Source organism: Lissotriton helveticus, chromosome 5_1 (assembly GCF_964261635.1).
Source record: "Lissotriton helveticus chromosome 5_1, aLisHel1.1, whole genome shotgun sequence".
In the NCBI taxonomy this organism is placed as follows: Eukaryota; Metazoa; Chordata; class Amphibia; order Caudata; family Salamandridae; genus Lissotriton; species Lissotriton helveticus.
In genome coordinates, this window is record NC_136065.1 from 142,437,471 (window position 1) to 142,451,428 (window position 13,958).

The window sequence follows — 13,958 nt, forward strand, 5'->3', positions numbered from 1 at the left end:
TGTACTCCTGATGCTCCCATGTCTCCCTGCGATATCAAAGCACTGTGAGTCGAGTTATATGTCTGCAGATTTGTTTAGGTTCATTCAGTTACTCTTTTATTGTTTGTAGTTTTTCTTAACTGTTTTGCGTTGCCTGTTCCCATATTGTGTTTTTATGTGTCTTTTAGCTTCTATAAAATGTGTTTTACAAATAATATATTGCATAATGAACCAACTAACTTCACTTTACAATATAATGTAGTAATAGGATAATAAGTTTTATGATATACGTTCAGGAAAACAAGCACCTTTCAGACATGAGTGTATCTAATTAAACTGACGTAGAGTTGGTGGTTAGTTTTGTAGATTCAACAAACTATCATGTAAAGTGTTGCATGTTTTGTTAGAACTAGCTGTAGAAACACAAATCCTCTTTTAGGGAAATATGAGAAGGGATTGTGTAAAAATCAGATTATTGTGAGGTTGGACGTTTCTAATGTGGCACGAGAGGGGTTGAGTGTAAACAGCACTGTGATAGCAGACCGGTGTTCTGTTCTTCCAACACAGTGCCAGAACCATTTATTTTGCGGTTAGGTAAGTCCTATTCCATGGATCATGCCATATCATACACAGAAGGGGTTTGTCTTTCTTTTCTTTGAAAGTGGAAAATAATACATTGTGTTTCCCTCTCTACAGATTGAAAAAGACATGTCTGATGTTAGTTTGGGTCCTACTCCAATCCCAGAACTCACTCACCTCATGATCGGCCTGGAAAGCTGCTCGTTTCTGGTGGGTATCCTTTGTGGAAGTCCTAACACTTGGTTTACATTGCATTACTACAACTTCATTGAGAATATGCCTCACCCACTGCATCTGTAGAATTTGTACTTGGATTTGCCGAACTGAAGCGAAAGCACTGTGGATATAATGGTACGGACTTAAGACATTAGAGCAGACACAAGGGAGGACGGAGTCACCTCATGTGAAATGCGCTCGACTTAAAAAGCGAATGTGCTCGGATGTCCTTATTTGGGGAAATGCTCGTACGCTAATTGTCTCCGTGTACAGAAAGACCCTCTTAGGCTGTTTCAGGACAGCCTGGGAGCGTGAGTTTGTGGTGTATGGTTATGTGCACAAATCAGACTGGTTCCATAAAATGAATACCATAGAGTTGGGTAGAACAAACATCTGATGTTCCGCGCCAAGAAGCCCTGTGGGGTGAACATGCGCCTTACAAATACACGTTATGTTCGGACTGGAGGAAAAGCTTAAGCAATATCTTCTGTTCAACTCCTTTAACAGCCTCGTAAGTGTCAGTTTGCAGATTGCTGCTTAGAGGAGTTAGTGATTAGTCTTATAAACTCCAAATGATATCACAGTGGTTGTTTCCATGATTACAACTGTTTCCAGCTGCGGGTTGAACCCCTTCAGCTCTGTGTATACAGTACATGCTCTTAAAACTCTCACAAGCCGGCGAATATTAAAATTCAGTAGTACGATTAATATCAGGCTGAACCCAAGAGAAGGTTCGATTACTCCTTAAAGTCTTTACATTTGATGCCAATCCAGGTATGCGCCCATTTTAAGACCTGTATCAATGAGCATTAGTGTACTTGACTGAGGAAATAGGCTGTATGCTCCAAAAACAGGTTACCCTTTTCTCCTTGCTCATACATCCTCCTTGGCCATGACACATCCTCATTGACAGCTTGGCATTCAAGTGCGTTTGCGGATTCGACATGCAGGTCCTGCACTGTTGAACAAAGGAATTATGTACCAACATCTCTGTTCTTATGCCCTGCTTAAATGTTTTTGTACCACAAAAAGCTTCTTCTGCGAGCACGTGCGCTAGAGCTACTGACTGGAATCTGAATTGGTTGTAAAGCTACTGAAAGCTTTTGCAGGAAGCAATATTTTCTGTCCATGAATAGAGCAGTAACTCGGAACATTGAATCTGACTTAAATGTGTGGAATCCTTTGGTTTGACAGTTTTGTTTTCTTTTTCCTGAGTTCAGTATTCCAGTTTGCCTGCACCCTTAATGCGATTTACAAGGTAAAATGTTCCTCATCTCAGACTATTCATGGGAGAACTCTCAATGCATGATGTTAAAATCTATCAACGTTTTAGTTTATGTGCTCCGTGCAAATATGTCTCTCACTTCTTCCTTACTGCTGGGCAAATAAATGCTTGCAATGCACGTGGAACCGAAAAAAAGAATGTTCAGATGCCTCCTATTTGGCCTTCTCTCAGCTTCAGGGGTGTTTATTAAAGTTATTTCTTACGTTGCTTTCCGTGTATGCATGCAGGCTGTACATCTGTGCCTTTACAGCAGTGAATGGCAAATAAGTGTTGTCTCTGGACAAGACCAAAATCCAATAATAAATGTGCAAAAAGGCTACACAACTTAATATTCAGTGAACATCTAGTAGTCTCAACTAACTCCTTAACAAGGTCTTTGGTTTATAGGAGTTCTGCTGGACACTTTTCTAGTGATGGTCTATCCATTAACGGAGAGGACAGAAGCATTAAGACCTATGAGATTTCCATGGTAGGAGTCTCAGAAAATGCTTTATCTCCTCTGGTCCATCTGAAGAGAATTCTTGCAGCTCCATCAGGCACCTAACTGTGAAGAACTTTGAAAGCCACATCTCAAGAATATAATAATTTCAAAAGAGATTATGTAGATTGACATCTTTATGAAACCGACCCCTACAGGAGTCGATCTGTTCAGCCACTTGTTTTGACCGTTCTGATAAGGGCTGACTCTTCTCAGTATGACTGTCATGGAACCCACTACCGGGTACTTAACTCATAGGATGGAGTCCCCACTAGAAATTGCGTTCTATATGAATGATCTGGAGATGACCGCGCTGTTCATCAGACTGAATTTCTTTATTTCCCTTTTTCAAGGAAAAACGATCTGCATCCTCTGACAACACTGTGGCGTTATTTTGTTTGAACCAATGATAGTGCCAGTTAGCTGGAAAAACCTGTGTTCTCTTGGCTTTCTTCTGGCTGGCAACCCAGATTTCCAGACAGACACTGAGTGCAGGTTGTGACATGCTCCTCATATGTGGTAGTTCAATCAGAAGACCCTTCAGTCTATTTTCAGTAAATAGGGATGCACTCATTTAGGCCTATTTACGATCGAGGCAATCGCCACTACCTTTAGTAGGCTTTCATCTAGGAGCAGTGTTGATTTCCTAGTGGATCCTCCCAGGTTGGTTGGGTGGGGATTACTTTCCTTTCCCATCAGCCCATCTTTTTGACTGGAATCTTCCTAAAGTCAGAAATTCCTGCATTCAAGGAAGTTTTGATATTCAGATCTGATTCCGCCCTTCAGAATAAGAGTCTAGTGCTTTCACAGGTTTTGAGTATCAGATTCAGTAGGAGGAACAGAATCTCAATTTTTCTTTACCAATGATAAACTTAAGAACCCAGGTCTTTAGAAACTAGCATATGCAGATATGGGATTGTCAAATGAAACATTACTGTCATTTTTAATGCCAGGAAAGAGTTCAATTGGTGCGTTAATAATTCAAAAGGGTTTGGTTTTGCTACTGAATTCCGAAAAATCCCCTAATCTCATTACAGGCCTTTTTAGATTGTGACTTACATTGATGACGTTTAGCCCTAGTCTCTTTCATGCACCAAGAATTGGAACCTACAGCGTAATACGACATTGAAGGCTTGACTTGGAACACAGCCACTTATTCATTATTATTTTGTGAGGAAGGATTGGTGATTTCAAACTTTATCTCTCTCTTTCAATGATTCATTTTTTGTTTTCCATAAAGATAATGTGGTGTAGAGAACAATCCCTTACTTTTTGTAAGCATTACTCCCAAAATGCACTTACTCACCGTATGCATGTTCCTGCAAAGCTTAATCAGTTCAATGGGATGTTCTTTGTGGCATATTTGCTTGAAGTCTGATTTTGCATTGCCGTCTCTTTTTTCCAGGATATTTGAGGTTGTAGAATCAAGTTGGGAAAGCAAGAATCACAGAGTAGAAGGAATTACATCTATAGTGTTAATAAATTCTCTTATTTTTTTGTATTCCGTCCTTGACTCACCAGCCACACGTGGTAAACATATGCTGTGCTGCAAACATACATAGCAGTAAAATGTATGAAAACTGGGCTGGATAGATGGGCATGTAATTGTAATAGACCTGTGCACAAGTAAATCATTTTTATGCTGGGTCTAGGTGGGAAAAGTATGGTAATTTCACTAACAGTGAATGATGTAGAGCAAGAATATTGTATACTAGATTCACCATGAAGGTATTGTTTATTGCTTTCTGCATTGGCGTAAAACCAAATGTTGTCTAGACCATTTTGTAAGTGATGAATAAATAGTTTCATGTTATAATGTACTTGGCCTTGTCCAACTCACCAGAAGCTCTTAGTCCTAGTCAATAAATGGAACGTTGTTAGGCTTTGTGTTATGTTCCCTTACCTAAGCCTAAGTAGCAAAGTAACCTTTTACCTACATTTGTCCTACCTTGCTCTGCATAACTGTACTTGCACTGACCTTTTACCCAGCTATGTGCTGAATAAATGTCAATTGGATTCCTTGAAACTAGCCTCATTTATTTTGCATGAGATTTCTTAGTAAAATCCCCTGTGCATAACGTACATAACAGGATTAACATACTCTGTACAAAAGTCATCTCTATCTTCTTCCTAGGGCGACCAGGCTACTTTGCATAATTACAGTTATTGATTTAGGCTCATCTACATAATCGTACCCCCAACATATTGATTGTGGTAGAACCCCAGAGGCTACCATTTTGGTATAAAAGAACCACACCTTCACTAGTTAGTGAGAGGAGACACTTCTACGCTGACACTGACACAGAGGTCCCTGCATGCTGAAGCTTCAACACGCAGTGGTCAGACATCCCTTGCGGGGTGTTCAACTTGTGACCAAGACGGGTTCCTTCATTCTCTCCCATCAGGTAATGTGTTTGGCTCTTTCCTGGGAGATTCTTGGCTTCACACCTACATACATGCTAGGTACACTTAGGTAGGGTTGCATCCTAGGAGTACACAAAGATTACTGTTTTTATATATGCCTGCATATATTGATTGCTTTAGCACCATGGTAGAAATGTATCTACTGTTCACTCTTTTGGTGCTTGTAATCTCTTACGTTTGCTTCTGTCTACTGATTGTTGCAGCACATATGTTTTATACTAGAATGGCGCTAGTTTAATAAATACTTAATCAAACGTCTCCACTGTGTATTCTGTATATCTCCCTGAGACTAAAGCTAGCACGATTGACTGAGCAAAAAGTACTGTACTGTATTCACGATCCCTAAAGGGTCAAGGGTTGTCATGTTGATGGTTGCTAGAAATGATTCACTCTTTGGTAAGGTTAGGGAGTTTATGGTGGCACTGTGAGCTAGCTGGTCTGTAGGCCTACATATTCTGTGGGGGTGTCCGGTATCCGTCTTGACACCAGTCCCTTAGTTTATGTTGTCCAACAAACGTGCAGATCCTTTATAATTTTAGGAACTACACAACTATCTCAGGCTCATATCACTTGAGTCCTGTAATGCAGCAAATAACTATGTTTTCTTGTGGCTTAGGAAGAAGACTTTATACCATTCGCTGTACTGAACATGATGATGGGCGGAGGAGGGTCATTCTCTGCAGGAGGGCCAGGCAAGGGCATGTTCACCAGGCTGTACCTCAACGTGCTCAACAGGTTTGTGTCTGAAAGCGCTGGTTGAGTGGTTTGATCCATGCATGCTCCCTTAACTGTTGACTTACCCTCTAATTCTGCAGTGAGGATGCCTCTGGGGTTTGGTATTTTTTCTACATAGGAACAGTTACTTGTATGTTTAATGCCTGAAGTACGTTGTAAAACTGCAGTTGAGGCAATTGTGCATGAACTTTTCATTATTACCATCCTTTACTATTTAATATAGAACTAAAACATAGGTTCTGTAAACTAAACAAAGCTCAAAGTCCTTTGTATTTATTAACCTAGAAAGTGACATCCTTATTGTGTAATTAAGGGATATCCAGAATGTTTTGAAGGCTGCAACAAGTGAAGACATCATTTTAAATCAGTTGCTATGGGAAGGAATTTCTGTTCAAAATAAGATTGACCAGATAGTATACCTTGGAAAAATATTACAGCCCTGGGCAAAATGTGTCTACATCATTCTGTAAGCAGGTCTCGGATTGTCTTTCTGTTTCCACTTCAATATATAAAGATGTAGCTGTACTCTTTTAAATGTTCACATTTCTCTTTTAATGTTGGCTAGCTGGCTCTGTTATTTAGACAGCACGAACAATGATGAATTGAATGCTTGAATTAGACCCAACTATTGGTAATTACTCTGGGCTTCAGTCTAATGGTGTTATCGTGTCTCAGAGGCATCAGCCATATGCTAACAAGTTTTTGCCAATCCCAAAAAGGGTAGTCTAGACCACAGTAGCTGGACGTGTCCCCTTTGAATGGGAACACATGCAACCTCAGAAGGGTTGGTTTTGTTAGTCCTCATCAGTGAATTGAAGCTTGAAATGCTCATGTGCATTAATTCTATTTTCCATCTTCAGACACCACTGGATGTACAATGCAACTGCATATCATCACAGTTATGAAGATACGGGGCTCCTGTGCATACATGCCAGTGCTGATCCAAGACAGGTATTTTCTAGACTGACTGATAACCTTCTTTGATGATTACATTTTGTGTCACTTGATACTTGTTTATAATAATTTTTGTATGAATTAAATCCCACAAAATGCACACATAAAAAACAATTAATTTCTCTCTCATACTGTAAAACTAAATAAAACGCCTTGGGTTAAATGGAAAAAGTACTAATGTCCTGGTGTTTGTAGAGTGGACCTAAAAAGGGGTGACCTGGAACATCAGAATGTATTAATGGCATTGGAAACCTGCCTGGTACAACTTTGTACGTTAGTTTGCTCCTAGTTCTAAACCCCAGCAAGGGGGATATATTGACCCAAGAGCTCCACATTAGGAAAGCACCTGCAGCCACATTTCTTCAAACACTTGAATTATATACCTAAATACCAGTGATTTCAGATAATTTCCAATTTGTCCAAAAAAAACATACCTGACCCTTTTACATATCAGACCATCGATCAGCCACAAACCAAAAAACGTAATTCAGTACATGTTATGTTATATTCTGTGTATTTGTAAAGCATACAATCAACCGCGAGGACATCCTGGCGATGAGCAGTTGTGTGCCCTGCCCTTCATAGGTTGGTTAATTGAAAAGCCAGGTCTTCAGCTTCTTGCAGAAATCAAGAAGAGAAGAGGTGGCTCTGATATGGAGTTAGGATGTTCCACGCTTTAGTAGCGATGTAAAAGAAGCACCATCCTCCTGTTCTAGTTCAGTGTGTGCGCGCGGGATGTGTCCAACTAGGAGTCCTGAGAAGCGGAGGTATCTGGGTGGTTGGTGGAAGAAGATGCAGCTGTGCAGGTAGGTGGACGCGAAGTTGTGTAGTGCCCTGAGTGTGTGTGAGGAGTTTGAATTGAGTAAATTTGTGTAACGGGAGCCAGTGGAGCTCGGTGTGGTGTTGTGATGCGAGTTCTGTGTGGGCGGTTGAGGATGAGTCTGGCTGTCGAGTGCTGAATGGTTGGTAGTCTTCTAGTGAGTTGCTTGGTGATCCCAGTGTAGAGGCTGTTACCATAGTCTTGCATCGGAACGGAGCGCTGGTTGGATGCAGGAAGGCCGTAAAAAATAATTGAGGTCTTTTAAAAGAAAGCAACATATATACTCTTTTCCCTGCATATGTTGGTCTGCTAAATCAAAGGACCAGTAATATACCTCGGTGAAGATTACCCATGACGGCACCTCGAGTTCTTGGCAACATCCAAAATCGGACTGACGAGTAGACCGTATCAGGCTCCTTGAAAAAGTTGTTTTTAGCTTATGCCCAGTGCACCTTGAATAAATAAATAAACACGGTGGCTCCAACCAAGGTTCTTAGATACTGAAACCGTTTTTTAACAAATTGATATACATCTGGAGGGATTTCTCAAAAAAAGAAAATAATCTGCCCTCAAGTACTGTAGTAACTCTACGGAGATAGAGAGAAAACTGTCCTGAAGAAGGTGAACATCATTTGAAATCACCGAAACGCTGCGTCGACTTTGGTTTTCTAAAATTGTGTATTAATTGTCTTTTGTTTTTTTAAAACTGTGTATGAATTGATTGTTTTTATGAATTTTATGAACTGTATTTTAATTTTACATGTGGAATAAATTGTACAAATGATTTTTTGATACATCACATTTTGGGTCTAGTTGTATTATTCCGATGTTAGCTGACATAATGAATGCTTAGGTTGATCTCATTGCGTTGTGTTTTTGAATATGCTCCTTGTTTAAACCTTTATGACATATCTGTGTTCATGTATTTGGGACATATTTGACTTTGCTCTTGTGCTTACCCAGTCCCTATTGTGAATAGTAGGGTACCTCCCTTTTTTTTTTTTGTAAACTGTTACCATAGTCCAACTTGCTGGTTGGTGACTAGGGTGTGAGTGACCGTTTTTATAGTATTGCTTGTGAGCCTTTTGAAGATCTTGGTCGCTTCTGGGTGTTGAAGCAGGATGCAGTTGCGGCATTGACTTGTGCGGTCATGTCCAACTTGCTGGCAATGATTATTACGAGGTTACTGGCATCGGTGCTGGGTGTGGGTTCAAATTAGTCAGCCAGCAGTTGGAGTTCTATGGCGAGATGTTTTTGCCCAAGATCACTACTTCTGTCTTGTCAGTGTTGAGCTTGAGACATTTGGCTTTCATCCAATTAGTAACTTTAGCCACGCAGGCGTTGAACTTGTTTCTTGTGTTGCGGGTCTTGTCCGGAAGGGAGAGTAAGAGTTGCGTGTCATCGGCTCATGAGACGATGTGGATGTTGTATGCACAGATGACGTTGGCTAGAAGGATCACTCATGCGTTGAAGAGGGTGGGGATGAGCAATGAACTTTGAGGCACTCCGTAGATGAGTTTGTGGGCTTCGAAGGAGTAAGGTGCCAGGCTGACAGCTTGTGTTCTATCCATCAAGAATGAACCGATCCAGTGGAGAGCGGGTTTTCAGATGCCTATCTCATGCAGGCGCCTGATAAGGATGGGGTTTGAGACCATGTTAAATGCTGCAGAGATGTAGGAGAATATGGGCACCTCTGTCAGGGATCATGTGGATGTCCTCTGTGGCGACGATGAGTGTTGTTTTTCTACTATGTTTGGCCTGAATCCGGACCATGTGGCATCGACAAGCTGGTGGTTGTTGAGGCATTGGTTGATCAGTTTCTCAGAGACCTCAGCCGGGTATGGTAGCAGAGAGATGGGTCTGTTTTCAGGTGTGGCTAGGTCAACGAGTGGTTTCTTGAGGCATTGCTATATAAGGACGAGAATACTCTAAAACATAGGATCACCGTTTTTTTCAGACTCCAACCTGCATGGGAAATTAACAGAATCTCAGGATAACTAATAATATATGTTTATAATAATCACCGACTGTGCTGTATACAAATGGCAATAAAATACAGTACATTTTCCACTGGTAACCTGTTCTGAAAACTGAGATGGTAATGGCCGAAGGACCATTTCATACCACAGTAGGTCTGGGCTGATGATTTGCAGGTCTATGCCTCTGAGAGACCAGCATTGCAGCTGTACTGTTGGATGAAAGATGATGCTGTCTGTAAACGTAACGATTTGGTGCTTTACAGTAGTCATCTCCTCTTTTAGTAACCATCTTTGGCGGTGTATAGGCTACAAGAACTTCTTCCATTTTGTTCTAATAATTACCCCCTTTTCATAGGTCCGAGAAATGGTAGAAATCATTACGAGGGAATTCACACTAATGGCAGGAGCAGTTGGGGAGGTAAGTGGCTACACTTCACTTTGTAATTTTTAAATAAAAAGCTGACTGCATCAGGAAACCTGTATATTTGATGGAAGTGAAGCACGCAGGTATTTACTTGATGCTCCGTGGACATTATATGGAAGGCAGCCTGTATCATAGAATGAATTTGAACCCCCCTCCCCACCCCCCAACATCAAGAAAATACACCCCGTTTCAGTACATTTGGTAGGAAAAGTGGACTTCGACACAGGCTGCAAGAAGGATAAATGTGCCAAGCAACGTTTTCATTGTGGTTGTGAAGTGCAGTCTCAGATTTTCGGAGGCACAGGCAGCTAAGAGAACCCTTTCTCTTGACTTCCTGTAGCTTCTAGAAGGATGCAAAGAAAAGAAGAAAATTCTATGGCCCTTATGTACCAACGCAGTTCCCCATAGACGCATAGCGTCCATCTTACTGCACCAGTTGTACATTTATACACCAAAGGTCTATAAGCTTGAAAAAACACATTTTATTATTCAGAGATTCAGCATATAGGTATGAAAGAAAGAAATATTAAGAATGGTGTACGCTGGGAGTTTTTTTTTTTTTACCCCCATGGAGGAGCTGCATTCATTTGTAGCTTGAGCCTAGATACCACCTACTACAAATAGGTGCAGACATAGTCTGCATACTAAGCAGTGCTTAATTTGTGCACGTGTTTGTCTGTGCACGGCATGGGCACTAACCGCTATATGTATCAAGCTATTTAGCATTCGCAAAGGCCGAAATTCTGCGAATTTCGGCCTTTGCGAATGCTAAATAGACAAATGGAATGTATCAAACAAGTTTGATGCAAAATAAGGATTAGCAAAATTTGCTAATCCTTATTTTGCGATTGCACTTAAGGAATTGCAAATTTTGCGATTCCTTAAATGCAATGTATCAAACAAATAAAATGCAAAAAATGCCATTAAGGAGTAGCAAATTACCACCAACTTCTAGTTGGTGGTAATTTGCGAATTCTTATCAAAAATCTTTTTTGATAAAAACCAAAGGTGCCATATGACGCCCATACATGCCCTTAGGGCATGTATGTGCGCCATATGCCCCCAAATGTCTTTTTCAGGGGTGCAGCAGGGTGTTCTTGAGACACCCCTGCACCCTTGGAAACATCCCTAATTTGCGATCAGCAAAGTGCTAATTGCAAATTGCACTTTCATTCCTATGGGCCTCCTGGCCCATGGAAATGAAGGGGTAATTTGCGATTGACAATTTGCTAATCTCAAATTAAGGAATGCTAAGGAATCGCTATTGGAAAGCGATTTTGTACATACATACCGTTTTGCATTTCCTAAATAGCGATTCCTTAAAATTCGCTATTTAGGAAATGCAAAATGGTTTGTTGATACATACCGCTATATGTATCAAGCTATTTAGCATTCGCAAAGGCCGAAATTCTGCGAATTTCGGCCTTTGCGAATGCTAAATAGACAAATGGAATGTATCAAACAAGTTTGATGCAAAATAAGGATTAGCAAAATTTGCTAATCCTTATTTTGCGATTGCACTTAAGGAATTGCAAATTTTGCGATTCCTTAAATGCAATGTATCAAACAAATAAAATGCAAAAAATGCCATTAAGGAGTAGCAAATTACCACCAACTTCTAGTTGGTGGTAATTTGCGAATTCTTATCAAAAATCTTTTTTGATAAAAACCAAAGGTGCCATATGACGCCCATACATGCCCTTAGGGCATGTATGTGCGCCATATGCCCCCAAATGTCTTTTTCAGGGGTGCAGCAGGGTGTTCTTGAGACACCCCTGCACCCTTGGAAACATCCCTAATTTGCGATCAGCAAAGTGCTAATTGCAAATTGCACTTTCATTCCTATGGGCCTCCTGGCCCATGGAAATGAAGGGGTAATTTGCGATTGACAATTTGCTAATCTCAAATTAAGGAATGCTAAGGAATCGCTATTGGAAAGCGATTTTGTACATACATACCGTTTTGCATTTCCTAAATAGCGATTCCTTAAAATTCGCTATTTAGGAAATGCAAAATGGTTTGTTGATACATATAGCGGTTAGTTCTAAACACCAGCACTTATTATATTTACGAGTACGCCACATGGTGGCGAACCCTGCCCATTGTTGAGTAGAGCTCAGCAGTAGAGTTCAAAAGTGACAAAACTAACACTTCCAGGTCATTGCAACTGCTTGGGGTGACTTGGAATAGTTCAAAATGTCACACTTAGTTTTAATGTGATTGTTAGTAGATAATGCTGGCACTGGCATTCGTGATAGTCTTTGCAAACAACAAATTTACAATATTTCAACGTTGGTCCACAAAGTGATTTTGGGATCAAAAGAATCATCTATAAAAAAATAAAAAAGTTAACTTGGGTAACTACTGTTGAAGTTGGATGTACTCTGAGACGTGACTACCTGGGGGAAAGCAGCAGGACTCTTCTTAGCAGCGTGGCTTTTGACAGATTGGAATTCTTATATGGGTTTGTCATAAATCAGAAAAGGGTAAACTTCCCTGATGTGCCCCCAAGTTTAGACTCCTTCACAGCCGATTTTGAAAAAGAAAAAAACGGGCAAAGCATATGGAGTGTGTGTGCATTGATAGCAATCTTTAGGTCCCAACTGTGACCTCGCCTGCGCTTTTGCTTGCGAGAGACATTGTAAACAACAAGGGCCTTACAGCACATCCATTCCTGAAATTTCATTGGCTTCATTGTCACTCTTATTTGCTACCTTCTAATTGGCCAGTGCATGCTGGCTTCACTTCTTTTTTCAGCTGGAGCATGAACCAAGTACTGATTGCTTCAGCTTAATAGCTGTCCTTCCACGGATCATGCTGTGATTGAGGTCCTATTTTTCTTTTCTTATTCACTATTGTCCTTTTTGAACCTCTTGTCATTTGTAGCTGTGTTTTACAATAATACATGCAGTTTAAAGAAGCACTTTTCTTCTTTGAAATGGATGTTTAATGTGACAAGAGATGGTACCTTTTTTTAGGTCTCGCCTAGCAAATGCAGCGCATGCGCTGCTTCGCCTTGGCGAGTCTATTGTTGTGGCTTTTCTTAGCGAAGGGAGACAAACCATGTGCGCGCACGGACAGCCGATGTGCACGCGCATGGCATCTCCTCTTAGCTGTCAGTTCATGTACGCGTGCACCGCACTGCGTCTTTTGCTCGCGGGCATGTTTAACTTTCTCCCTGGTAACATCGCTGTATGTTTTTGTATTCAGGTTTTTTATTTACAGTCCAAATGTTACTTTTTTCCAGGTTTTGCTAAAAAGCTCACTTTTCGCCTGGTGCAATTTGTCACTCTGCGTAAGACTAAACACGGTAAACATTTGCTGCCAGTGCGTTCTTCTACTGGCAGTGACCGCTAATCAACTGCGACTTTACTGTTGACAGGCATCGCATATTTGGCGGCAGTGCTGCATACTTGGAACCTGGAAGCTTACAGCAACTGTTATGTAATCTCTTACCCGGACGCATTTATTAAGGTGGGTAGGATAGTAGCTCGCGCCGTCTTTGACCAGACTTACATTTTCACCTGAACAAGGTCTGAGACAGTTAATGCCTTGATTTGACGTCCCTTCAGGTTAGTCATCTTTTGGTGCTTGTAACTGATTGTATATCCTATGTGGCTGTTGGTTTGCCGTGGTTTGCCGGGTTTCATCGCACCTAGTGAGACCTGTCGTTAATGTACAGGGATAGCGTTATAACATAGTATCCACCCTACTCTACCCTGCCCTATCCAACCCCGCCCACAAGAAATGGGTAAAACAATTGCTGCTTATCATAGAAAGTGGCTCAAAATTAGGGGGCAAAGGGTAGTGACCTCATCGCCTCCTTCAAGAAGCAAAGTGATCTGGTGTTTAAGTTGTGCGTTGACTCCGGGATAGGGACTCTATTCCTGGCTCACCCAACTCGTACACTTTTCCTGGGCAGATAACTTTGGCTCTCTGTGCTTTAGTTCCCTTGATGTCAACACTGTGGCTTGTAAATGGGCTGAATGTTGTTAACAAGCGCTATATAAAATAAGAGGAGCTACTGAAAGCTCTTGTTCTTAGCCAGCCCTCTCTGCGTGCTCCTGATGTCACTGACCCCATCT

General features: G+C 41.0%; 1 protein-coding gene across 2 annotated transcripts in view; it reads left to right on the forward strand.

Moving 5' to 3' along the window:
- PMPCA (peptidase, mitochondrial processing subunit alpha) overlaps positions 1-13,958 on the forward strand; it is a 110,017-nt gene that overhangs the window by 76,319 nt on the left and 19,740 nt on the right. For both annotated transcript variants that reach the window (XM_078641912.1, XM_078641913.1), the window contains exons 8-11: positions 676-768; positions 5,578-5,696; positions 6,557-6,647; positions 9,805-9,867. In XM_078641912.1, the coding sequence (XP_078498038.1) occupies positions 676-768; positions 5,578-5,696; positions 6,557-6,647; positions 9,805-9,867 (366 nt within the window). The remainder of the gene's footprint in view (positions 1-675; positions 769-5,577; positions 5,697-6,556; positions 6,648-9,804; positions 9,868-13,958) is intronic.